Below are 24,792 nucleotides of genomic sequence, written 5' to 3' on the forward strand. Positions count from 1 at the left end.
GCCCGCTCCAGCCGTCTGGCCGTGGTGGGCCCTCAGTGCTGTGTTGTTGTTCTCTTCGGAGGATTTCACGTGCTCTGCAGGCAGGTGCCGCCAGTCTACCTGCATGCCATTGGCACTTGACCATGGGACCACGCGGGTTGCAAAAAAGGCCGCACACCTGTGTGTGTGGTTGTGGGTGCGGGGTGTGCGGCCTTTTTTGCAACCCGCGTGGGGACATGCTGGGGCGATGGATCACATAAGAAGACATTGATTAATTGACCAACATTGAAGTTACCAACTTACCCCGTACGGACCCCGGCTTTTTATTACCCATAGAGTTTTCGCCCACCAACGACTTACATTATCACGTCCAAAATATCAGTGTAACGGGCGGGCTGTAGAGTAAATAGCAGAACATGGCTCTCCCATCTTGTCCTGTCATAGGAGCCTTGAGGTAGGCATGCATCGCATTCCCAGGAGGGCATTGTTTGTTCTGACTGACGTGCTGAAGGCTCTTTGGAAGCCGAGGCCTGAGAATGGCGAGACTAGCTCCGCGAGTACGACATGATTTCCGCAGTTACGCCACGACCTTGGAATCCAACCGCCAGGGCTTGATCCTGAAGGTCAGCGAGGGTGCAAAATCGAGCCCGAAGCGATTGTAAGCATATTCAATCTCGTCGTGGCGTATTGAGCTAACACTAACACGCCGTCAAGGTCACAATTTTGGCTCCGGTATGTTTGAGCAAGAAACGTCGTACAAGCGGACAGCTCAAACTGACTTACTACAGCGACAACTGTCGTTGTGCAAAATGTGTTAATCAAGACACTATGCAGAGAAGTTTCAACACGTTCGAGGTATGCCGCTCTTTTCTAGCCCTTGTCCAGGTGCGCCTCGTCATACTGACTACAAAAAGATATCAGACAAGATTGCCGCCAAAGCCATTCATCAAAACGAAGATGGAGTTGAAATTACATGTAGGATCTGTCGATAGGATTTCTGGCTTCCTCCACGCTGACCACTGGCCGAAAGGGTCTGACTCTCACCAAAGTAGCTACTCATGGTCGTGGTTGCGGTCCGCAATATACGGCGTCGAAAACAAAAAGTTGAAAACCTTGGGGTGAGTCCTTTTCCATCATTGCAAGGTTTACCAAAAAAAAAAGGGAAAAATAATAATATTTCCGCAAGTAAGTACTCACCTCTTGTAGTGACCAGACCCTCTGGAACGCTTCCATAGCATCCAACCCCCCAGAAGTGTCATTTGACAGTGTCATGGCAAAGGGCGACATCTCTGGGATGGCGGATTTAACTGAAAAGATTGTGAGTCGTACCCTCTGTCAAAATGGTCTTATGCTAACGTAAACAGCGTGGCTATGGTATGTGTTTTGTCACCAACACACCCAAAACACCCGAGGCTACGAATGAACTTCTAGAGGCCATTGGCCCCATTCGAAACACCCACTATGGAGGCTTCTACGACTTCGTCCCAGATTTGGCCAAGGCTGATACGGCTTACACCAACTTGGCTCTTGCTGCGCATACTGACACGACGTACTTTACTGAACCGGCCGGCCTACAAGCTTTCCACATGCTGTCCCACACACCGCCACCCAATAAGGCAAATGACGACGGCAGTCTGGGCGGTCAGTCTCTTCTTGTGGACGGATTTTATGCTGCCTATAGGTTGAAGAAAAAATTCCCCGAGGCATATGAGACTCTCCGAGAGGTCAGACTCCCCTGGCATGCAAGCGGAAACGACCGCGTAGCCATTGTGCCCGACAGAGCTTACCCAGTGATTGAAGCGTCCCCTCATAAATTCCATCGAGTGCGCTGGAACAATGACGACAGAGGAGTCGTTCCCTTAAATGTGGATGTGGACAAGTGGTACAGTGCAGCTCGGAGATGGGATAGCATTCTGAGGCGAAAACGGAACGAATACCGGTTCCAGCTCGAACCGGGTCGAGTTCTGAGTATGCTGAACTCAACTACCTTGCATGTTACGAATGTGCGTTTGCTGACCGCTACAGTCTTTGATAACTGGCGGGTTCTCCACGGCCGGAGCGCTTTCGAGGGACTGCGCCGGATATGTGGCGGGTATAGTAAGTGATGGCCGACTCACGAATGTTTTTTCCATCGCTAATGATACCCCAGTCAACCGCGACGACTTTATCTCTAGGTGGAAAACCTCCAACTTCCCCAGAAGTGAAGTTATTGCGGCAAATATGCAGCTGAAATAGCTCTGAGCCAGGTTCGGCAATTGCTTACTCGGGACATTGACAACTGATACCCAGATATATAGACCAACGAGTTTTGTAGCTAGATACCATCCTCTAGACATCAATGAGCAACGTATTTATCCGCGCATCTTCACGTGTTACCCGTTAGCACCCCACGCCTCCCGAATTTATCCTCCAACTTGCCATCCTCCTGTTTTTTTCTTGTGTGTCGAGTTCTTTCCAGTCGAATTCGGAGCATCTATATGGATACCCCGCCATTGCATCCCCACACATTCACCAACGAGAGATTTCAGGCAAGCCGACATTCAAACCCAGACCCTGTCCGGCAATTTGCGGTCAGAGGCGCTGCTGAACGACTTTTGTAGAGGGGAGGGGCAACCGCAGCGCTTGGCTGCACCGGCTGCTTGTCCGTGGTGACAGCAGTCCTGCAGCGCATCTTTGATAGGCCCACGAGTCAGAAGCGTCCAGGGAATATTTAGCGAACTATCAAACAAGTAGTTATAGGGCCCACAGGTTGTGTCAACACGCATCATTGTTTGATGGAGAGTTGTAGACAGTTGGGCAGACAAGTTGGGGAGGCACTGTGATGGGTCATGTACGGGGCCGCGCAGTAAATGTCTCATGTATGTACATGAGTACGACGGGTAGGAAACGCAAATAAGACGAGTCGTCTGCCCCGAGCTGTGGAGGGTGTCGGGGTAATTTGTGATTCCCACCTCGGACATGAGTCCTTGAACCATACTCACTCAGGTCAACGGAACATTTCGAACGCAGACGCTACAAGATGGCAACGGATATGAAGCACGGTGCTTTCGAGCACGACAACATGGATATCCCCAAGGGAGACCGTGTCCTGCCCATGTTTTCACTCAAGGGCCGGACAGCAATTGTGTCTGGTGCGGGAGCAGGCATTGGCCTTGGAGTGGCCCAGGCATTTGCTGAGGCCGGCGCCAACGTGGCCATCTGGTACAACAGCAACAAGCAGGCCGTCACGGAAGCAGAGAAGATCCAAAAAACGTACGGCGTCAAGTGTGCGTGTTCCCAAAACACGACGGTCCAGGATGTGCAAGACCACTGACATGGCGGTCATGTAGGTAAAGCGTACCAAGTAGACGTCATCTCGGCCGACGCTGTCGACAAAGCCGTCGGCGAAATCATCCGCGAATTCAATGGCCGCCTCGACATATTCGTGGCCAACTCGGGCATCGCCTGGGAAGGCGGACCATTCCTTGACGGAAGCATTGAAACTGCCAAAAAGGTCATGGCCGTCAACGTCGACGGAGTCATGTGGTGCGCCAAGAGCGCGGGCACTCACTTCCGACGACAGAAGAAAGAGGGCAAGACGATTGACGGCAAGCCCCTGGAGAACTATATCTGCGGTAGCTTCATAGCGACGGCGTCGATGAGCGGAAGTATCGTGAATGTGCCACAGCTGCAGGCTGTGTACAACGGGTCCAAGGCTGCCGTCATTCACTTTTGCAGGAGTCTTGCGGTGGAGTGGACAGGGTTTGCGCGTGTCAATACTGTTTCGCCGGGATACATTAAGACAGAGATTTTGAGCTTTGCTGAAGCCGAGACGATGGAGCAGTGGAAGAATAAGACTCCCATGGGGTAAGTATGCCTGGTCCAAGTGTTTTGGCCTTGTGCTGTTGCTGATTGACTGTGTGTTTGTAGACGCGAGGGGCAAGTAAGCGAGCTCAAGGGTTCGTATTTGTACCTTGCGAGTGATGCGGCGTCTTATACCACCGGCTTGGATATGATTGTGGATGGGGGATACACCCTGCTATAGATCTTTCGCGGTGACGGGCGAAAATGCGCATGACAGTCTTGATGTTGTGAGTCGTGATAATGACAGACGGATGTTCTCTAGAGCATATTGGATACCTTCTAGAAGGATTGATTTGAAACCGATCTGCACAACTACGCTATTGACAAAAGAAGAAGAAAAAACACTTGCATGTATGTATCCCTTTGGTTGTGTTAAGGCTCCAGTCGGGTATCTGCAGGGAATAGGAAGCTAAATTCAAAAAGGTAGTACATTTATTTACTAATAAATCAAGTGATAATAAGAGTATTCATAAGATAATGCTCTACAAGTCACTACATCTAACTCAATACCGCCTTAACGTGATTAACGGGTCGCCTTACGGTCATCCGCTATCAGCATAGGCATTATGGGGCTCGTGACCTCACTGGAGCCTTAACACAATCAAAGGGATGCATCATGGAGCGGAACTGGCCGTTGAAAGATTGTGTGGTTGGCTTAGTGGTTTGTTGGCGACCGGTTGCCAAATTGAGACAAACGTGAGCGACTAGTGAGTGGCATTTGAAGCAGATGACATCAACCGGCCTGGCTGGCGAACGAGCGGCCTCCAGGACTGTGGGAGAAAGTGGGGTAATATTAGATTAGACTTGGTCTGGCGGGGTAAGATTGTGTCCCTCCCAGCCGCCGAGCCAAGAAACATTGGAAGACCGAAGGGAGCAAATAACATCTGCGGTGCTTGCGGTGCTGACCCCTGATTACCTGCACAAGCCCAGTGGTCAGTCAACTGGTACGTAGCTCGTGTTCCGAGTGAATACCTAGGTACCTAGGTGCCTGGGCAACCGCACCGCCCTGTTTGCGCACCTGCTCATATTATTCCTATTCGCGCCGCCTGAAACGGCAGTGGATGATGTTTTTATTCTTGTCGATATTATTAGATTTATTGGCACACCAGACTGCTGGTGGTTGAAAAGCTCCAGATGCACCAAGACATGCATGTTGCCCCGTTGCATTGACGGACTGGACCGATCTGAACTGATCTGCTGAAACACTAGAGGCGCCTGGTAGACCGTCTGGTCTGATAGCTGAGAGAGCACGGCTAGGCCCATGGGCATGTGAGCATTGTAGGCCATTAACATCTGCCGTCGGCAGCCCGCCACGAGCCCGCCAGCTTCGTCAAGGTGGGTGCATCCCTCTTCCGCACCGCATTCCATGTCCCCAACCGCTCAGCAACCTCCTTTGCCCTTGTCAGCCCTACTTTTTGTATCGTCACGTCCTCCCCAGCATCTGGCTGCCTTTGTCCTTGTCGCTTTCTCGCACAAGACAGACTCCCTCCAAGTCGCCGACTGATCCTCTCGCTGGCCGTGAGCTCCTTCCTGTCGCGCCGCTTACGTCTTCTCTCCGCGCGAGCTGTTCTGCGACACTGACCGACCCCTCACCGCCACCACATTTGACCTGATTGACGCTGTCTCGACCTCGAGGACCTTGGGGTGTCTTGTCGGGCTAGATACTCCACGCCTCCTTGCATACCGAGATTGCTTGTCTACAATTGCATTTTTATTTCTTGCCATTCCCTGCTGTATTCTTTCGCTATGGAGCAGGACAGCAAGCCTCCCCACGCCGACGTGCGTCGCAACCAGCAAGTCGACAATGCCATTCGCGCCATTCGAGAGAAGAAGCCCGTCCCCGAGATTGACTTCACCATCCACACCATGGAAGATGGCACGCAAGTGAGCACGTTGGAGAGAGTGTGCAAAGGTTCGTTGGTCTCTTTCCCCGCGACACGTTGGACACGCCTTCTTTCGGCCACACGAGGCACATGCCGAGGCCAAAATACAGCACCACACCGAGACTAATCACTATTTGCCATGATGCAGATGTTCAAGCGCCCGCCATGACCAAGCCTACCGAAGAACAGTTTTTCCAAGACGACACTCACTCCAAACCTGACATCGCCTTTCTCAAGCAGCACTTCTATCGCGAGGGTCGTCTGACGGAGGAACAAGCACTCTGGATTCTTCGCAAGGGTACCGAAATCTTGCAGAACGAGCCCAACCTCCTCGAGATGGACGCCCCCATCACCGTTTGTGGCGATGTTCACGGCCAGTACTACGATTTGATGAAGCTATTTGAAGTCGGTGGCGACCCAGCCGAGACCCGCTACCTGTTCCTGGGCGATTACGTTGACCGAGGATATTTCAGTATCGAATGCGTTTTGTATCTGTGGTCGCTGAAGATTCACTACCCCAACACTCTATGGTTGCTGCGAGGAAACCACGAGTGCCGTCACTTGACCGACTACTTCACCTTCAAGCTTGAATGCAAGCACAAGTACTCGGAGGCTGTCTACGATGCCTGCATGGAGTCTTTCTGCAGCTTGCCATTGGCAGCTGTGATGAACAAACAGTTTTTGTGTATCCATGGTGGTCTCAGCCCTGAATTACATACACTTGACGACTTGAGAAATGTGCGTATATTGCATATGAGGGCTTCTTGGGAGAGGGGAAAAAAAAGGAAAGCTAACCTCTGACAGATTGACCGGTTCCGAGAGCCTCCTACACAAGGTCTCATGTGCGATATTCTCTGGGCAGACCCTCTAGAAGACTTTGGCCAGGAAAAGACGACCGACTTCTTCTTGCACAACCACGTGCGCGGCTGCTCGTACTTCTTTTCATACCATGCCGCTTGCGCGTTCCTCGAGAAAAATAACCTCCTATCTATCATCCGGGCACACGAGGCTCAAGATGCTGGGTACCGCATGTATCGAAAGACGCGTACTACCGGTTTCCCCAGCGTCATGACCATCTTTTCTGCTCCCAACTATCTTGACGTGTACAACAACAAGGCCGCGGTGCTCAAATACGAAAATAACGTCATGAACATCCGGCAGTTCAACTGCACGCCTCATCCATACTGGTTGCCCAACTTTATGGACGTCTTCACGTGGTCTCTGCCATTCGTAGGTGAGAAGATTACGGATATGTTGATTGCCATTCTCAGCACCTGCTCTGAAGAGGAGCTCAAGGAGGAGACGCCATCTTCGACCAGCCCACACTCGCCAACCACTTCCCAAGTAGGCGACGACCCCAATTCGATCGAGTTTAAGCGGAGAGCGATCAAGAACAAGATTCTGGCTATTGGTCGCATGTCACGCGTCTTCCAGGTGCTTCGAGAGGAGTCCGAGAAGGTTACCGAGCTCAAGACTGTCTCCGGAGGCAGGCTGCCTGCAGGCACGCTCATGCTTGGCGCTGAAGGTATTAAGAATGCGATAAGCTCGTTTGAGGATGCGCGAAAAGTGGATTTGCAAAATGAACGTCTGCCCCCCAGTCACGAAGAAGTCGTGAAGCACCAGGAGGAGGAGCGGGCTACTGCTCTGCAAAAGGCGGCCCAGGAGGCTGATAATGATAAGAAGCTGCACCAGCTTTCTCGGAGACTTAGCACGTAAGTGTCTTTGTTCTGTCTCTCTCTCTCTCTCTCTCTCTCTCTCTCTCTTTTATTATTTTTTTTTTTCGGGTGATAAATTTACTTACTGTTTTGTAGTGACCGTAAGAACCGATCATCATAAAGAAATTGTCATGCTGGACAATGAACGACGCCGGCAAGACCGGGTAAATGATTGAACGGACCGCAAGCGGCGTGATGGATTCCACGGGCCGCATGTGAAATTTGCGGGTGACTTTTTCTTCTGGATAGGGCTTGTGACTACAAGGGCCGGTAAAGCCATGCAAAAACGGTTAGCATATAGCATTGTGGTGTAGAGGATGAAGACACGGGATGGACGTTGGACACGAGTCTAGACTGGTGTTGGTAGCACTAATGAGTATTCAATACATGAATGATTGTATCCGGGTGTTTCGTGGTCGTCGGACTGATGGGTGGATGGGTGATGAAGGTGCGATTTGCCATGCTTCGCAACGCTGCAACTCCGAGTCACATGCTGGGTTATTCGGCTATAAAAGAGGAAATTCTTTTCTGGGTATGTTCAAATTAGCAAACATAAAGACCACGTGAAGTAGGTTTCCCAGTCCAAAAACCCACCGTTGCTCAACACGCACACGCCAAACATGTTCAGTGAGGCTTCGTGGCAGTCAACAACTGACACGGCAGAATCCCGTACATGATGCCGACGCCCAAAAGCGAAACACGAACGTCCTTTATGCCGCGGCCGCCGTGGGCCCCGAGGAGGAGCGGCGTGGGGACGTCGTCGAGGACGTCGTGCCATGCCTTGAACTTGCCCCCGAGCGCCGCGTACAGGTACAGCGGGGTGCCGGCCAAGGTGAACAGCAGGCCGGGAAGGGAGTCGAGGCCGAAATCGGGCTCAGATGGGGGCGGAGGGCCTTGGAGGGCGACGAGGAGATGGTGGTGATTGTGACGTGGTTGGCGGTGTTGTAGACGGACAACCTGGGCGTTGGTCATGGCCTAGCTGTAGTTGAGGGGATGAACCACCAGGGTATTGACGGCATGTTGTATGTTTCCGAGGGAACTCTGTCCAGGGGTCTATGCGTGTCTGATTTTTTTCCCCTCTATCGCGTCGTATTTCCGTGTTCGATGCCCTGTTCGATTCGGGACTTGCACGGGAGCTTGCTTGCCTTGGCGCTGGCGGTCTTGACTGCTTGCGCTTCAGGGTCCAACGGCCTTGTTTATTTACGGATCTGAAGCCACCGAGCTTTTTCTGTCGTCTTGGGGTCGCACTTGGGGACTAGCTGTGCGAACGCCACCGAAGAGGTGATGCTGCTTTGGTGGTGCGCTGTTCCCCCAAGAGCATGAGGCGAGGCCAATGCCCGTTGCCAGCGCCAGCCACGACAGGAAGATGGAGTCTGGTGAGCTGCGTCGCCAAGACGGGCTGCGGGACGTGCCGGCAAGACAACAGCCACAGCATCACACGTTCCTTGGCATTGTAACTCTGGACCGCAACACAGAAAGTGGGCGAGTTTGGCGTCTTCCCCTCGATGGGCGCCGAGTCGGTGGATGGTGTCGGCGCCAGAGTCATGATCAAACCGCCCAGGTGCGCCGAGATGTACAAAAAGGGGATACGGGATTTCGTTCAGGGACGCATTATGCTGTCGGCTCTTTGCCCAACGCGTGGCTTATATAAAGCGAGTCGTTTAAACGTCTTTGTCCGTGAGACCACCACCGTCACAACTACCCTAGCCGGAGGGCTGTTCCATAGCTAATCCCTTTGAAACACCCGTTTTTTTTATCAAGTCTAAATAGTATACATACCAAGTAAAGTACATACATAACAATATTCAGGAACAAACCCCCACCGACAGGAATGAGAAGAGGCCATTACCCATGAATCCGTCAAAACTTAAAGCTCTATTCCGACCTGAAATTGGCCAGTGGCCGGCTTACAGCACGGAAAGCGGCGGCAATAATAAAGGCAAAAGCGCCGGCGCCCATGCGGGAAGCACCAGCGGTGACGGGAGCTGTGGGAAGTCCACCAAGGACGCTCCCAGTGGGAACAGAAACGGTAGTCAAACCGCCAGTTGGGCTGGCAACACCGCCGGTAGAATGGTTGCAGCCAGGGCAAGGCTCACTTGTTGGTGCGGAAGCAGCCTCAGAGGTGTTTGCGGGAGGGCATTTCTCGCCCCCGGAGCACCAGGTGGTGAGCCAGGTGACCATCTCGGTGGTGAAGGTCGAGGTGTTGCCCCAGTGGGTGCTGGAAGTGACAGTAGACGTGCTAGCAGTCCCAGTTGAGCTGGTGACGGAGTGAGACTTTGCATGTGACTTCGGGTGAGCCTTGATGGCAGCTTCAGTGGTGTCGGTGCTCGTGGTCGTCTTAGTTGATGTAGGTTTGGTAGAGGTTCGAGAAGTAGTGCTGCCGGTGACAGGAGGCCCTCCACATTCGCCCACAAGAGGACCGGCAGGGCCAGGACCAATAGCGACAAGATGAGTACCGCAGTCATCGGCCTGAGCAAGGGCAAGCTGCCTGTTGGTCTGGTCGAAGACGACGTAGGCGGATCGGAGGAAACTGTCGCCCAGGAGATAGGACTTGTCCTTGGCCTCGGTGAAGCCCAGGGAACAGGTGTTTGCGTCATAGGGGTAGATGAAGTCCTTGTACGCAGCGCGGATAACAGTGCCGCCAAACTTGAAGTCGACAGAGGCGTCCTGCCTCCTCAAAGAGCAGTCGACAAGGTAATTGGCATACCCATCACGCTTGGCGCCAGGGAATCCCTTGAGGAGCTGCTGCACAACAGAAGGGGGCAAGTACGACAAGGTAGAGCCGGTATCCAAGAAGACGGGAAGACGCCGGCCGACAAGAGTAACCGACTTGCCACCGGCTGTCTGCGAAATGCCATCGAGGTTGATCCAGTAGCGAGCAGCGCCGTCGGGAGAAGCCGCAGCGTCGAGAACGGGAGTGGCGTGCAGGGCACCGCGGAACTTCTTCAAGTCGGCACCGCCAAAGACGACGCTGCCGCGGGCAGAGTCGACACCCTGGAGATCGACACCAAAGGCAATGCTCTTGGTGAAGCCTTGGTTGTGGAGGGAGTTGACGACAAAACCGTCCTTGTTGTTGATGCCTTTCTGGGAAGGGCCAAGACCCAGGATGCCCGTGGTCACGAAGCCGCTGTCCCTGGCGACACCAAAGACCTGGTTGGCCAGCTTGGCAGATCCGACCTGCACAACGTCGCAGACGTACTCGACGTGGGCGTAGCCCTTTCCATACGTGATGTTGTGCGACTGGCCGAGCTGCTTCAAGGTGAATGAGCGTTGGAGGCGTCCGAACTTGGCACAGTTGGCCGGCACATGGGCCTTGGAGCAGACGGGGTTGACCCAAAGCGCACTGGAACCGGTATCGAACTGCACATCAACCGTGTTTCCGGGGCTGCCAATGTCGAGCCCAATGGTGTAGAACAGGCCATGCTGCTGGGAAGGGAGACTTTGGCCGTGTTGTCGCCTGGAGAGCCCGGACGAGCCCTGAACACCCTTGATGGGGAATTTGAGAACACCTGCAGGTTCAACTGCACGGTTGACAGCAGAGTTCATGGCCCGCGCCGCAAGTGGCAAGGCACCGAGGGCGAAAAGAGTGCAACGCATAGTGAAGGCTTGTTTCGCTGTCTCTCCTCAACTAGTTGGCGTGAAAGAATGACTGAAGACGCCCAAGAATGCGAAGGAAATATAAGTATACTATTAGGAACTGAACGAAGAACTTTTGTTAACCGTGATTCCGACCGAAAGAGAACGACGATAATAAAAAAAAAAGAGAGAGAATCAGCAGGATCATCATGTTGGGTATATATCATCACCAAGGGCCTCACAACCTTGCGCCGAATGGAACTAATATTAGTGCCATCTCACTCGACGCGTCGTCAGGAATGCCTTGCCGCTGTGTTCACAGGGGATGATTTTGTGGTCTGTCAAATGCCTGCGTGTATAAGGGGCGCTGTAAGCATCTTGTCCGGCTTGAACGACCAGACGTGATGCCATCCATGCCACATGGCGTAGGCCGCATGTTCTTCCGCCTTGCTCGTACTACTCGTATATATGTCTGGTGTAGCGTTTGCCGGCGCGAGGTGATGAATCACCAATTCGGCTAGTGTGTCTGACGCATCGCGGTGCGTGTACTCATGGTGTGTCGCTTGGTTAGTTACGGTTCCCTATATTTGCTAAAGTGTTCGCTAGGTGTCATTCATTATATATGTCCGGTGTGGGAAGCAGCGTGGCTGCGCCCAAGGCATGGTGATATTTTGTGCCCCCAAACGCAGTTCATGCGCTGTAGCACTCCCATTCCGGCCTGTATACGGTAGGAGCCATCTCCTTGGTTTGTCGGATGGACGTGGTTGAGGCTATTCGCACGATCGGCTGGCATATCCATGCGCCTGCCTGCGCCTTTCCCGCGTTCCAAGACAACGGGGCAACCCCGACCCAAGCCGGCAAACAGAACCAGACGTCAAGCGGCTGGAAAATGATGTGGAGATTGCCCCGATGCGGAAAAGCCACGGGTGAGGCGTTGACAATGGCGAGAGACTTGGCTCCAACGCTGCCGGATGCCAGAGTCAAAACGAATGGGCCGCCGCTGTCAGGACTCAGCCCTGTGCAGCCATCCACCCATCCAACGACGACGAGGCTCTGCTGAGACATTTCCGACGGGTGTCAAAATGCAGGGGCTGCTCTCATGACGCTGGGGGCGCCGAGGCCAATCACCTGTGTCGTTCCCGAGATGCAATTTTAAAAACGGGCAAGGGGTTGAGGGACGGTGTTGTTGTCCGACACAGGCTCGACGCTCAACCGACATGTCATTCCGGCGCAGACCACATAACTACTAGTTCCATCCAGACTGATCTGGTCAAATGCATGGGCCGAGTGAAGACGGCAGGCGAATGCCACACGGGGTTGAGTGGGTGGAAAATGGTGATGTCGGGGCTAGCCATTTTGCGGACCATGAGTCTCGAGTCTACTTGCGGTGTCAGAAGTTTGCATAGAGAGAGCGACTTTCACCCTGTTCTCCGAGTCTACTGCAAGAGGACAAGATGAGCCAGACACAGCTTGGGCTCCATTTTGAGCCCCGACGAAAATACCTTATTATGACTCTAGTTTCTTAATCAAAATGGGGCCAAGTGAGGCCCGCGATGTCATGTCCTTTTGTTCTTATCTGCTCTTTCCCCTTGCGAGCCCTTGGCTGCGATTGCCGAAACACGTCGTATCGAATACATAATACGAACACAACTGCTCAGAGGGAGGGCAGGAATGGAGTCACCCGGGCGTGCGTTTGCATCATAGCCTCGTTCAACAGGAATAGAGCTGTTTGCTATTCCTGGGGAAATCCTTCGTGCCAACTCTATTCGCCATCCGTGTTGCCGGCGCGCGGGGAAAGAGATCAGCAGACACGTCGATTCACTTGTTGAAGGGATTGCCAAGAAGGCGATTGCGGGAACAAAAGAGGTATGGGCAATGGTCACGTACATATGTATGTCTCCTCCCTATCCTCCGACTTCCGGGTGGCCGTGGGTTGCATTTATTGCTCACCGTCGCCACCAGGGGCTGAGCCTTATTATACTGACGTGCTGATATAGGCGAGGCGGCGAATCAAGCAATCCGCCCTGGGCGAGGAATTGCGGTCCTCGGCGGATCCCCTGAGCTGCGATGTGTCGATGTGTCCAGTCTCCCGATGGCACGGGCCTGTTAAGTTATATGACAACATATCGCACCCCGGCCTCCCATCTCCAAACCGGACGATACCCGCAAAATGCAACTTACCCGAGCAAACCCCCACAAGATGGTTGTATTGGCAGTGGAGAGAGCGCGGTGGGCAAAAGAGCGAGCAAGCAAAGCAGTCGTATATCCAAAACCCGCCGTGGGCCTTTTGGTAGGGTGCCATGTTGGTGTTCGCCGCACAGCCTGCATGGATATCGTATCTGGCGGAGACGGTATCGTTCCATCATTCAGTCCGCTGAATCACCGGAAGCGAAATGGCCGACAATTGAGTGGTGAGTCTCGGGCAAAAAGGGCTCAGGGCGCAAATTGTCAACACCACAACCAGACTCTACCGCATGGTAGAACGACTGGTGGTGGCCGTGGCCCGTTGTGAGGGTGGGGGATACGGAATCACGAGCGAGTCCTCGTATGTGTGTCAACTGGTACCTTGGAACCTGCATGTCGCATCTTGCATCCCGTACCTTGCAGTACTATTGTCCCGCGTGAGCTGCTGCAGCTCTTGGTGGTGTCCAGGGGGGCGCCGCCGCGAGTTGAGTCTGGTGTCATTGTAATCTGCAGCGTCGGACTTAGGCCGCACTGGGCACGGACACAAGCGTCACATAACCCAAGAAGAAAAAGGGCCCTGAAAACATTACGTATTGGGCAACAGGATAGTCGTCTGCCGAACTCGGCTATCGCGCCCCGGGGACGTCAGGCGAGTAAAGTGGCGCGGCGCCGCCTCCCGTCCTCAACGGTTTGCGCATCTACATGATGATATTCCTTGATACCATGGTGTCCATGGGGTTCCTCCAAGAGTCCAAGCACTGCCGACCCGTTCATCTGATAACGTGACTGACTCGTTTTCGTCCCGTCACCGTCCGCACCAGCCCAGATTGAGTAGTATCCATGTCGACTGTCTGTAGATTTTGTGGACTTATTGGCCCCAACCCCGGTCCGGCTCCGGCTCCCGACCCTGTCTTGGGTTCTCGATAGGGGTTGTGTGTTTGGGCTGTTTGGACATGAGCGACAGCCGATGGAGACGACTTCATACCGGCCCAAAGGATGCAGAGCAATGTGAGGCCTTCAAGTTGTGACACTTGCAGCCAGGACACCGTCCTCGCCACCTTCTCAAACAGGAATCATGTGATGCATGCATACTCATTCCCGTATACTGAAAACAGGGGACTATTGCCTACTGTCAATAGTGGAGGAGGGCCTATTTGCCGTTTGGAGATGACCTCCGGCCTGGTGTATTGCTGGGGTGTACGATATAGACCGGGAGTACAACGCAACATGACTACGGTGAATCCTCTTTACAACGCAGTACAATCCACTTCGGTTACAGGCGAGGCGTCCATGGTCGAGTACAGGAAATAATTCGTGAGATGAATCTCGCCGTGACTATTGTCAACACTGTCAGTTCTGTAGAAACGCGGGCGTCTTGCAGTGAGATAAATGTCTCGCGTTCCCTCCCTTGATAGTATGCTTGAAATCATCAGTCACGCTCCTTGACGCGGTTCACTTTCCATTCACCTTTTCCTTGTTAAAGACTTGCCCCCCCCCCCTTTTTTCCTTCTGCTTTCCCCTTTCTCTTTGCAAGATGCTCCCGGTAGCATTTGCAGCCGCTCTCTTTCTGGGAGCAGCACACCCAGTCGCGGCAGACAGGCCGCATTTCCCTTTGAGAAACGCAACTACCAATGCCACTGAAACCCAAGCTGCGCCAGTAGTAGTATGGACGACGGTGACGCAAATCGTGACGCAGACCGCCGGTGCAGGATGCCCGGCCAACTATGCTCTGAGCCCCGAGCCAACGCCAACCGAATCGCCAACGGCCACCTTTGTCAACAGCGCACCCGCAGCGACGCTGTCTCCGAATGTGCACTGGTCGTACGACACAAAGGCCATGGAGAATGTGATACCGGTTGAGCCAAACAAGGGTTGTGAGCTTTACTATGGTGTCTCCGGTAAGACTACCCATCCCGCACACTCCAAAGGGACTGGGCTCACGACTTACACCCCACAGACCCGTCCAAGTCGGGCTACTATGCCTTTGTCACCTACTTCTTCAAGTCTCCAGCCGTCAATATTGACCATACTGACCATCTGGCGGCCGAGTACCACGAGGAGAACGGCATGACGGTGTCCTTCAATAACAAAGAGGCTTTCAAGCACGCATTGGACACGTGGACCATGACCAATGGTCTGCTCTTGATTGCGTATATCCCAGGATGCGGCGACTACGCCAAGGGAGAACGATGCTACTTCAACGTGACTGCCATGGAGTACAAGCACGCCCAGTTGGTCATTGTGGCAAAGGGAGACTCGATGCACCCCGACCAGGTCACCAACTTGGGCGAGACGGAATGGGGCTGGTGGAATGCCAACAAGGGCAAGGCCCATGATGGCTCTGCGTCCGAGTCTGGCGATGCCTTTGCATGGGGCACATCGACCGCGTCTGCTTCCCCTTCGTCTCCCACTGGCGCCTCGTCTGGCTCCAAAAAGCCCCTGGGACAGCTCGAGTGCACCGCCCCGGCTGACGATGCTCACGGGCTGCCCACCGCGTGCCTGGGAAGCAACTTCGACCAGCTTCTGGACAAGCAGCTGGGATACACGGAGCTGAGCCCAGAGGCCAAGCAGTTCCTGGACAGCCTTTCGTCGGGATCCAACGTTACTGGCCCGGCAAACTCGACTCTGTCTGGTCGTGCCCAGCGCATGCGCCGCCGGTCCCTTGCGCAACGGGGCTTCTGGTCAAGCGTCTGGAACTTCTTCAAAAGGGCCTTCACGGCCGTCTACAATGCTGTAGCGAGTGTCATCAGCCTTGGAGGGTCCATTGACCGCGACTTCTCCTTCAAGGTGCCCGATCCAGAGTCCTCCAACACGTGGGCAAAGACGCTTCTCGGAGACCTGACGCAGACGCAGTCGCCATGGGGCGAGGCCATTCTCCTCAAGTCGCTGGGATCTCCCGGCGCCGTCGGCGACGACGGCACTCTGGAATACATGAACGTGTACTGCGTCGGGTGTGGCGCCTCTGGCCACGCGAGAGTTGCCGGCCGGGCACAATGGTCGCCGCTCGCAGGGCTCCAGGAGGGCCGACTTGAGTTGCAAGCCAACATGCAGTTTGTCCTCAAGCTCGGCATTGACGCCGAGATTTCGCTCCGCCAAAACTTTGACTACGACCTCTTCAACTACGGGCTCCCGGCGCTGTCGTTTGGAGTCGTCACCATCGGGCCCTACGTCTCTGTTGGCGCCCGCGTTGGCCTCGAGGCGGCGGCACGGGGCAAGGTCCTGGTGGGCGCCGAGATGGGCATGCAGGACTCGTTGATTGTCATAGACCTCGTCAACCCGCGCGACAACAAGAACAGCGGCTGGGACCCGTACTTCAAGCCCGTGTTCGAGGCGTCCGGCGAGGTTGCGCTCTCTGCCGAGCTCGGTCTGCCCGTCGGACTCAAGTGCGGGCTGAAGATCTCGTCCTGGGAGAAGGCTGTCGGCGTTCTCGACGAGCCCTCCATCAAGGGCACCGCCAAGGTGTCTGGGTCTGTCAACCTGACCGACGCCGGCAACATCGTGGCCGCCTTTGGGGACAGCGACGGCTGCGACGGGATCCTCACGCAAATCAGCTGGCGCAACAGGCTTTGGGCAGGACTGGTCGAACGCGGCGATGCTCCCGTGTTGGACACCAAGGACAGAGCCCTTTTCCGGAAATGCATTGGGTGAGTCTGGTTCCTCATCTAGTCTCTTCCCCCCCTTCCCCCCCTCCGCAGCAGCAACCCTCACTAACAAAGTGACTCCTTTGCAGCAAGGACAACAGGCCAGCACGACGGGAGCTCCTCGACGGACGCCGTCCCATGCGCATCATGCGGGATGTGCCCGGTGTCCAGGCCACGGACAAGACGGCGCGGCCCAGCACCGGATCAAAATCCCTGACGTATAACGTGGAAAGCGTCCCTACCGAGCTGTACAACAAGACTCTCAACCACAGGCTCTTGCCGCTCGTGAACCCGACTGGCTCAACAAGGATCGTCTCGTGCGCCAACGGCAACCTCCACGCGGTCCAAAACGACGGCCAGGACAGCGAGTACTGCTTCGGGCTATGGGACACGACGAGTCAATCAGAAGTCGTCTACGACGGCGTCCACCGATCCCTCCACTACTACGGCGAGACAATGTCCAGGCTCGGCGTCTCGCGTCTCCGGGCCAGCGACGCTGCTCAGGTGCCACGAACCGCCGTCACGGTGGCACTGCTGCCCTTCCGAAACCCCGACGGTGACGACTTTTACGTCGTGGTAGACCAGACGGAGCAGGTCTTGTTCCCCATCGTCTGCGACTTTGCCGGCGAGACTGAGTCCAAGCTCTTTGTGGTAAACGACCCAACCGCCGGCCCCGAGACGCTGCAGAGAAGGGACGTGATGTACTCGGTGACGGGAGGCGAGGTCTCCAGGTGCCATCCCTTGGCACTGAAGCCATGATTGACCAATTTCTTGTTGTCTCTTTTTTTTTTTTTTCATCTTGGGAATATTCTTGTAAATAATTAGCAAACTCTTACGTAACGACCGTACGTCTTTCTTCTCATAGTAATTGTACACACTCATCAGCCACACAAGAGGAGCTTGCTCGCCACCATCTCGAACGTGAATGAGTTTCGTTGCACACGGGCTCGAGGGGGCGACAAGGGGCCCGGATTCCAAATTCCTGGCACGCGCGGTTGCGCAGCTCGGGCGGGCGAGCAATCCCAGTGCCATGGCACCGCGCACAGGCAGCGAGTTGCACAGCAGGCGCAGCATAGAGCGTGTTGCTCCGGACGCAGCCATGTCACAGGTTCTCGCGGTGATCGACTTGTTGTGGGATGGGAGCATCAGGGTCCAGATGTCCGGATGTCGTCTTGCTCCGGTGGAGTCTTGGGCTTTACGAGGTTCGCATAATGCGGGACATGGATCCCATCCTGCCCTGCCGGCATTGCTTGGCGCGCCATTGTGCCAAGCGCGCTACTATCAAACTCGGGTCCAACTCGTGACTTGGGAGCAAAGACGGTCTGGTAGTTGCTTTTGCCAACACCGGCGCCAAGTATTGTTGCTCAAGTGTTTCGCCTTGTGCCTTGGCTCAACTCGATTTAGCTTGAATAATGTGCGACTCCAGTCTGCTTCGCCGTGCCGAGGCTCGATAAAACACTGATTATGAAAAAAAAACAAGCATTACTATTCGTGGTTGGTGTAAAGGGCCTGGACTGCTCATATTCGTTGATGCCCGGGTTGGGGTCCCAAGGCTGATGAGCCAAGAAGAGTTCTGGTACTCCGTATACACAAATCTACACCGATTTTTTTTCGGAAGCGCAAAATTTCACAGTACATGCAGCAATAAGTGTCCACATCTAGCAAATGAATGTTTGGACTACAACGCCAAGCGGGCTTACGTGGGAACATTGAGCATTGACAACGAACCGGCCAGAGACCAGAGAGCGTCGACTGTTCCTTTTCTTTCTCTCTTCTTTTTTTATCCTACAGCCATCAAGTCTCATCAATTGGGGAGTGCTTCCAGTCTTGGGCTTTAAACCAGAGAAAAAAAATTCATAAAAAGAATTATATAATCCTGTGACTTGGAAGGCCGCGGTTCGCCCATCAGCCACCTCGACGACATGTAAATGACATGGATGACAGAACAGTCACCTTTCAACAAATGATCAGCGCCTGTTTCTTCAACCCCCCTCGGCCCCCTGACCCCTGGGTTCCTCTTTAGCCTTTAAATACGACTACGACTTCCGTGCTCTGCTAATCATGTGGTCCGGTCTCTTACAAGCCCACATTTTGGTGGTCATGGCTCCAAGGTGTTCCATGTCCCTAGTAGTTCGCCGCTTGGCAAGTATATCACGAACAATAGTGACCCAAACCACCGGGAACTCGAACAATAAGAAGAAGAAGAAGAAGAAGAAAAGGACAGTCTGAGGCATTTATTGGCCTAGGGGGCACACGGTCTTACGGACTCTCACCCACCCCATACGCAGGCGGCTGAGCTGCAGACAAAGGAGTTCGGGTGATTCAGTTGCACAACGCGACATTTGACAGATGCTGCACCATCTTCTTATAGTGCTGCTGCCATGTCTTACCCCCAAAAGACTCACCCTGCCGGGGAGCGGGATTAAGACCGCGGGGGCTGCAGCATCGGGGATATATGACAAGATCTAGGCGTGTGACGTGTATTACAACGAGGCCCAAGTCTGGTGGGAACTTGTCCTCTGAGACATGGTCTACATCCAACGCGTGAAGTTGTTTTGTACCGATGGGCGTTTGGATCATGGCGCCCGCATCCTTCTACATTGGGATAATGAAAGGTGTGTTTTGTCCAAGCCAAGGAGTGGTCAGTTCGGTGACTAACAAAAGGGCCATTATTTGACCTAAACCGCTTGTTGCAGAGACGAAATGTAAAGAGAGGCAGAGGTGGGAAACCGAGTTGGGCAAAACCCAATGGTCCGTCCAGGGAATCCCTCTCTATATATGCTTGACGTCCAGGCCGGACAGCCCGCAAAAGAAATAAATAAAATAAAAATAAAAAATATCACCGGATCTGGAGTAACGACACGCTGTCATGAAGGTTGCTGTCATTGGAGGGGGCCCTTCAGGACTCGTGACTCTCAAGTATCTCGCCCAAGCACACGAGTTTCTTGGCTGTGAGGCAGTCGAGGCCCGTCTCTTTGAGTACCAGCCTCGAGTCGGGGGGACGTTTTCTGCGAGAGTCTACGAGGATGCCGAGGTGAGAGTGGTTTCCACGGACCGCCGAGAGGAACCATGATATCCTAACCTTTGCCAAACAGCTGGTGTCTTCGAAGCAACTGACCACATTTTCTGACTTTCGGCGGCCAGACGGACCCGACTTCCTCAGTGCCACCGATTATGTCGACTACCTGGAGGGCTACTGCACACATTTCAACCTGTGGCCTTGTATACGTCTTGATACTCGCGTCCTGGCTGTCAAGCGTCGCTGCAAGGGCCATACCGTCGTATATGAGACGAAAAATGGTCACCGTGTGGAGTGGGATTGTGATGCCGTCGCCGTCTGTTCGGGCTTGCACGTCGAGCCTAACGTGCCCGACATCAAGGGGCTCCAGAACGTGCCGCGAGTGATACACTCGTCGGAATTCAAGGCTCGAAAGCAGTTTAGCTCTAGCAAGACCGTCATGATTGTTGGCTCTGGCGAGACGGGAGCCGATATTGCGTATCTTGCCGTGACCACCCCAAGCGTCGAGAGGGTCATCTTGTGTCACAGGGATGGATTTCACTTTGCCCCAAAGGTCTGTTTTATGTGAGTTCTGCAACGAATCAGGGCTAACTCGCGGAGCAGAGAAACCCTGGCCCAGTCATATTGCCGTGTCTTCGCACGCCAAACCCCAAAGAACCAGGCATCCCCATTGATATCAGTCGGGCAAACATGTTTGACACCACATATGTCCACAAAAAGCTTCGGCGAAACGACACGCTGCTTTGGGAGTATTACCACATCTATATCAAGGCCCTCCTTTTCATATCCTCAGGCACTACACTAGGCATGGACCAATGGATCGGTGGTGTTGGCCGTGAGAGAGACCACCCATCAAGGAGTACGACCGTCCGTTTTGCCCCCCCAGCCTGGAATTTACTAATGTCCACGTTGCAGTCTTCTTCAACAAATCCATGAAGGTATGCCCTTATATAAGCGAGCCATACAGGCCCAAATTCCCCGGACCTGCTCTGTGGCTCTACTCCCTGCGTTCGTTCTTTGTGCAAACACCAATCCCCGACACCCACGGCAGATGCGTAGACCTTGCGCCGTTCCCTCTGCGTTTCGACAGAAATGGAACCGTCGAGTTCATCAACAATGGACGTCCCGAGTATGAGCGTATGAAAGGACAGCGAATCCAACCAGACATGGTAGTCATGTGTACAGGATACAAACAGAGCTTCCCGTTTCTCAAAAAGTCAAACAAAGCCAATGACATCCCATACCCGACCCCTGACTGTGCTGATGTCCGTCAGGTATGGAAGCGAGACGACCCAACCGTCGGATTCATAGGCTTCGTACGCCCTTCGCTCGGTGCCATTCCGCCCCTAGCAGAGATGCAAACTCAGCTCTGGATTACGAATCTCTTGTCCCCTCGATGTATTCCGCGGACCCTGCTCCCTGAAGACGAGCATCACTATAAACTTCGATCCCTTCCTGGGGCTAGAATCAAGTATGGGGTCGACCATGAAAGCTACGCGTACCAGCTGGCGCTTGATCTGGACTCGGCACCCGGGATGATCGACATCATGGGGTTATTCTCATGGCGGCGGGCCATGTCATGGTGGAAACTGCTGATTATTTGGATTTTGGGCGCCCATCTTAATACCAAGTTCCGCCTCAAAGGACCGTGGAAGTGGGATGGTGCTTGCGAATTGCTCACATCTGACGAATTCTGGCAGACAATCACACGTCGGCCGATTATCTTTGGTACGTCCCGAATATACTGCTTTTGACAAGGTCAAGCGCTGAACGGAATCTAGGCCATCTTGCTGTATCAATTTTACCAATGTCGATTTTTGGGCCGATAAACCTTTTGGTGTGGCTGTATGCAACGGTTGAAACTTGTATTATCTCAATGCACACTCAGTACCTTGGTTCTGTCCCTCACAGACCTGGGTTGAAGGACAAGAAAATGCCTTAACTTTTGATACCCTCCCCCTGTCGCCGATTGGGACTCGAGCGATTTTGTATTGTATACTTTAACGGGACAAATTGAACGCATGTCCCTTTGCAAATCATTACACCATCGTTAAAGTGATAGTTACCGCCTTGTCCCAGAATGAAGGGTCAATTCCCAATGCTATCCCGACTCTTCGAAAGCGCTTCGGAACGATAGAAGACATGCGCGTCTCTCCTTCAACGTCCTCACCACCCCGGAGAGCGATTGCAAATGTTGTCGTCTTCCCACTGCAGTCTTCTCACTATTCAGGCAGCATAGCAGCCACAGCAATGTGAATTTTCCAATTGGCGAGCAATCGGGGCAGAGAGGGACGTGGTAACGAATCTCGCCGACCTTGTCAAGCACCACCCCCTTCATTTTCAGAAGATTTTGCCGATCTTGATGACCGGCAGTAAAAGTAACATTTAGATGATCCTTTGGTGCCGCGTAAGCCTCCCGTTCGCAAATGGCCATACGCTCTTGGTTCTGAGCGTCGCCGCTTTCAGAGCACTGTACAGATCGGAAGACGCTGGCAACGAGACGTCGACAAATTGCGGTGCGTACGCCGGGTCTGGATCGGCGTTGAAGCTGTGCCAGTAGCCATTGATCCAGGACAGGCAATGGATTGGGCCTTTGACAGAGGCAAACGAACAATGTGGTGCGATATAGTAGGCAGGAAGACTGTGCTGTCTGAATCCACGACCAACGTGCCAATTACTCACCCACAGAAGACAATGCCCAAAGTAGGACCTACAGAGCCCAGCATAGTATTCGTCAGAGGTGGTTGCGGCGAACGATCTGGCAATGCCGGAGAAGGCGGGAAGTATGTTTGTCTGGTTAGTCAGGGAACGACCTGGTGTAGCGGTCGACGAGCTCGAACCGATAGAGCCTTTGTTTTGTGTCAGAATCGATTGGTTTCGAGCTAATATTCGGTACGCCAATAAGTATCGGTCCGGTGAACAATCCCCCGCCGAACAGGCGTCCGACGTCGAAAGGAGCTCCATTACACCACGGGTACTCAAGCGTTGCTCTGGATTCACAACATTCCCACCGGATAGTGTCTCTACAGTAGTGAGCAAACCCGCAGCGACGCTCCTGGAGAGTCCATCCTCGCTGTGTCAATGGGTCAATCCTCGGAATCTGTCCGACGGGATACGTATCCCGGCTCCAAAGTCGGAGGGTTGTCGTCGAATCTTCTGCCAATCCCTATGAGGAGGTGCTGTCGATATTGACTGGACACTCAATGTCGACAGGGCCGTACGATCGCACATGGTCCACGACTTGGCATCCTCCCCGACCATCTGCAGAGCCCGACGCAGCCATGGTGAGATGTGCGTTGGAGTAAACATCAGCCATCTAAGCCGCCTCTCTCTCCCAGTCGTCCCGTGAATCTTGAATAATACAGAGCGAATCGATCCAAACATACGGCACACCAAGACGTCGCGTGTTTTGGACGAAATCCTGAAAGGTACGGGGCAGCTTGTCTGCGGACCTGATTCCAGCACTCAGCACCAAAACAAGCCTTGGCTCAGCCTCTGTTCCCACATCAACAAGGCGAGTTGGGAGGAAACCAGTCCCTCGACGACAGCCTTTGTGATTTTCCAGACAGTCCATTGACCAACGTTGCAGAAGACGAGATTCGTAGGCGCGGTGAAGACTAGAACGATCCCCTCCGACTTCGTCGAAAGAAGCCGACTTTACCGTCTCCCAGGTCCCCGTGCCATTCAATTAGCCAAGAGGTCTAAGCCAATTCATCAAGCCCGGCTTGGAGGCCCATACTCTAGTCCGGAGGCACAGCAAAGCCTCGAAAATGACCGGCATCCCTCCAGCCGACCCTCACAATCTGCCACCCGAATTTGGTGCTGCTCAGACACATCCGGTCATCTGGATTCCACGTTCCTGGCAACGTGTACTTGCCGGCGTGCTCAGATTGGAATTGGATGCTGTTAAGCGCCTCGACAAGGCAACAAGCGCCAAGTTCCAACTAAATCGTGTTGGCCGCTGTGGCATCACCGTAACCGACTGTTTGGCGGGAAAACCAGGTTATGGAAAAACAAAACACCGAGCGCCAAATGATAGGATACCCATTACCATATGTCGGGCCGTTTATGGGGCGAGCCAGCAATTGACACAAAGAGGCATTGCAGGTCTTGAACCTGCCGCCTGCCTTCAGCCGCTAAATTGTACTAGCAACTAGGGGTAGTCAGCTACTAGCACCTTCAGAAACCACAACAGCAGCTGGAAAGTGGAACCAACCACAAGATTGCAATCGTATAACTAACTAGAACGAGGAAATAAAAAGATGTCTTTTGTAAGTAGATAAAAAGAACCTTTATTCACTTTACCCCGCTCTGAATTTTTATAAATTTTACTATCTTTTAAACGAAGATATAAAAATTTTCTATCTAACTTAATGTTTAGAGTATTAAAGTATTTAATTATATTAAGAATACTTTTAAATTCTTTCTTAAAATTTTCTCCTCTTACTATTATAGGTTTATTTTTTTTTATTAATTTTTAATGAATTTAAGTCTATATTAACTTTTAATTTTTTATATTCATTAAGAATTAATCTGTAACGCGCACACGGAGTCACCTGTGAAGAGGGACCGAATCGGGTCCGCTTGTATCCCAAAACGGGGTACGAATCCCCACCAATTCTAGTTCGAATCCTATAAGTATTATCACGTGAGAAGCGAGCATAAATTAAGGCTAAAACCCTTAATAAATAAGTATAAAAGAATTAGTCTAAATATTAAATAATTTAAATAAGTTTTAGTCTTATATTATTAAAAGGCTTAAGAATAAAGTTCTTTTCTAATTTCTTACCTAATCGTCTTATATCTTAGGTTTATTCTAATAATTCCTAAAACTTCTTTATATAATTACCTTTAAAAAGATAGTAAGAACTTAAGAATAAAGCCGTGCGTTATATAATAATATACTAGAAGAAGAGACACCTATTATATCCCCTATACGTAAATTATTTACC

At 52.9% G+C, this 24,792-nt stretch overlaps 9 protein-coding genes across 11 annotated transcripts; 6 read left to right on the top strand and 3 right to left on the bottom strand.

Annotated features, from left to right (window-relative positions):
- Positions 1 to 295: 295 nt before the first annotated feature.
- J3458_020840 (uncharacterized protein) lies at positions 296 to 2,589 on the top strand. The gene is made up of 10 exons (XM_066122270.1): positions 296 to 433; positions 491 to 637; positions 694 to 711; positions 768 to 834; positions 894 to 954; positions 1,010 to 1,097; positions 1,186 to 1,297; positions 1,344 to 1,947; positions 2,005 to 2,076; positions 2,129 to 2,589. Exons 1-10 carry the CDS (start codon positions 396 to 398, stop codon positions 2,212 to 2,214), a joined length of 1,293 nt encoding a protein of 430 aa, XP_065972899.1. The 5' UTR covers positions 296 to 395; the 3' UTR covers positions 2,215 to 2,589.
- Positions 2,582 to 4,450, top strand: SOU1_2 (Sorbose reductase sou1). Its single transcript, XM_007817101.2, has 3 exons — positions 2,582 to 3,245; positions 3,309 to 3,825; positions 3,889 to 4,450. The coding sequence occupies exons 1-3, from the start codon at positions 2,999 to 3,001 to the stop codon at positions 4,001 to 4,003; spliced, it is 879 nt and encodes a 292-aa protein (XP_007815292.2). The 5' UTR covers positions 2,582 to 2,998; the 3' UTR covers positions 4,004 to 4,450.
- A 551-nt stretch (positions 4,451 to 5,001) lies between these two features.
- CNA1_3 (3',5'-cyclic-nucleotide phosphodiesterase (PDEase) (3':5'-CNP)) lies at positions 5,002 to 8,735 on the top strand. 2 transcript variants are annotated; one of them, XM_066122271.1, is made up of 4 exons: positions 5,002 to 5,734; positions 5,854 to 6,443; positions 6,510 to 7,417; positions 7,517 to 8,735. In XM_066122271.1, exons 1-4 carry the CDS (start codon positions 5,569 to 5,571, stop codon positions 7,539 to 7,541), a joined length of 1,689 nt encoding a protein of 562 aa, XP_065972900.1. In that variant the 5' UTR covers positions 5,002 to 5,568; the 3' UTR covers positions 7,542 to 8,735. The 2 variants fall into 2 exon arrangements, with proteins under 2 accessions (XP_065972900.1, XP_007815293.1); XM_007817102.2 differs by having other exon boundaries at positions 6,510 to 8,735.
- J3458_020843 (uncharacterized protein) lies at positions 8,045 to 8,392 on the bottom strand (the record flags this gene model as incomplete). Its single annotated transcript, XM_007817103.1, has 1 exon — positions 8,045 to 8,392. The coding sequence occupies one exon, from the start codon at positions 8,390 to 8,392 to the stop codon at positions 8,045 to 8,047; it is 348 nt and encodes a 115-aa protein (XP_007815294.1).
- Positions 8,736 to 9,042: 307 nt separating the features above from the next.
- On the bottom strand, positions 9,043 to 12,578 carry J3458_020844 (uncharacterized protein). The gene is made up of 2 exons (XM_007817104.2): positions 12,499 to 12,578; positions 9,043 to 12,374 (listed from the first exon to the last, which is right to left on the bottom strand). The coding sequence occupies exon 2, from the start codon at positions 11,015 to 11,017 to the stop codon at positions 9,296 to 9,298; it is 1,722 nt and encodes a 573-aa protein (XP_007815295.2). The 5' UTR covers positions 11,018 to 12,374; positions 12,499 to 12,578; the 3' UTR covers positions 9,043 to 9,295.
- A 1,239-nt stretch (positions 12,579 to 13,817) lies between these two features.
- Positions 13,818 to 17,947, top strand: J3458_020845 (uncharacterized protein). Of its 2 annotated transcripts, XM_066122272.1 has the most exons (3): positions 13,818 to 15,078; positions 15,138 to 16,824; positions 16,911 to 17,947. In XM_066122272.1, the coding sequence occupies exons 1-3, from the start codon at positions 14,715 to 14,717 to the stop codon at positions 17,578 to 17,580; spliced, it is 2,721 nt and encodes a 906-aa protein (XP_065972901.1). In that variant the 5' UTR covers positions 13,818 to 14,714; the 3' UTR covers positions 17,581 to 17,947. The 2 variants fall into 2 exon arrangements, with proteins under 2 accessions (XP_065972901.1, XP_065972902.1); XM_066122273.1 differs by having other exon boundaries at positions 13,818 to 16,824.
- Positions 17,948 to 19,690: 1,743 nt separating this feature from the next.
- J3458_020846 (uncharacterized protein) lies at positions 19,691 to 20,408 on the top strand (the record flags this gene model as incomplete). The annotated part of the gene is made up of 2 exons (XM_007817106.2): positions 19,691 to 19,855; positions 19,917 to 20,408. The coding sequence occupies 2 exons, from the start codon at positions 19,691 to 19,693 to the stop codon at positions 20,406 to 20,408; spliced, it is 657 nt and encodes a 218-aa protein (XP_007815297.2).
- Positions 20,409 to 20,772: 364 nt separating this feature from the next.
- Positions 20,773 to 21,782, top strand: J3458_020847 (uncharacterized protein; the record flags this gene model as incomplete). Its single annotated transcript, XM_066122274.1, has 2 exons — positions 20,773 to 21,568; positions 21,622 to 21,782. 2 exons carry the CDS (start codon positions 20,773 to 20,775, stop codon positions 21,780 to 21,782), a joined length of 957 nt encoding a protein of 318 aa, XP_065972903.1.
- Positions 21,783 to 21,941: 159 nt separating this feature from the next.
- Positions 21,942 to 22,274, bottom strand: J3458_020848 (uncharacterized protein; the record flags this gene model as incomplete). Its single annotated transcript, XM_066122275.1, has 1 exon — positions 21,942 to 22,274. The coding sequence occupies one exon, from the start codon at positions 22,272 to 22,274 to the stop codon at positions 21,942 to 21,944; it is 333 nt and encodes a 110-aa protein (XP_065972904.1).
- Positions 22,275 to 24,792: the final 2,518 nt, after the last annotated feature.

Source organism: Metarhizium acridum (genome assembly GCF_019434415.1).
Source record: "Metarhizium acridum strain ARSEF 324 chromosome Unknown scaffold_574, whole genome shotgun sequence".
Taxonomy (NCBI): Eukaryota; Fungi; Ascomycota; class Sordariomycetes; order Hypocreales; family Clavicipitaceae; genus Metarhizium; species Metarhizium acridum.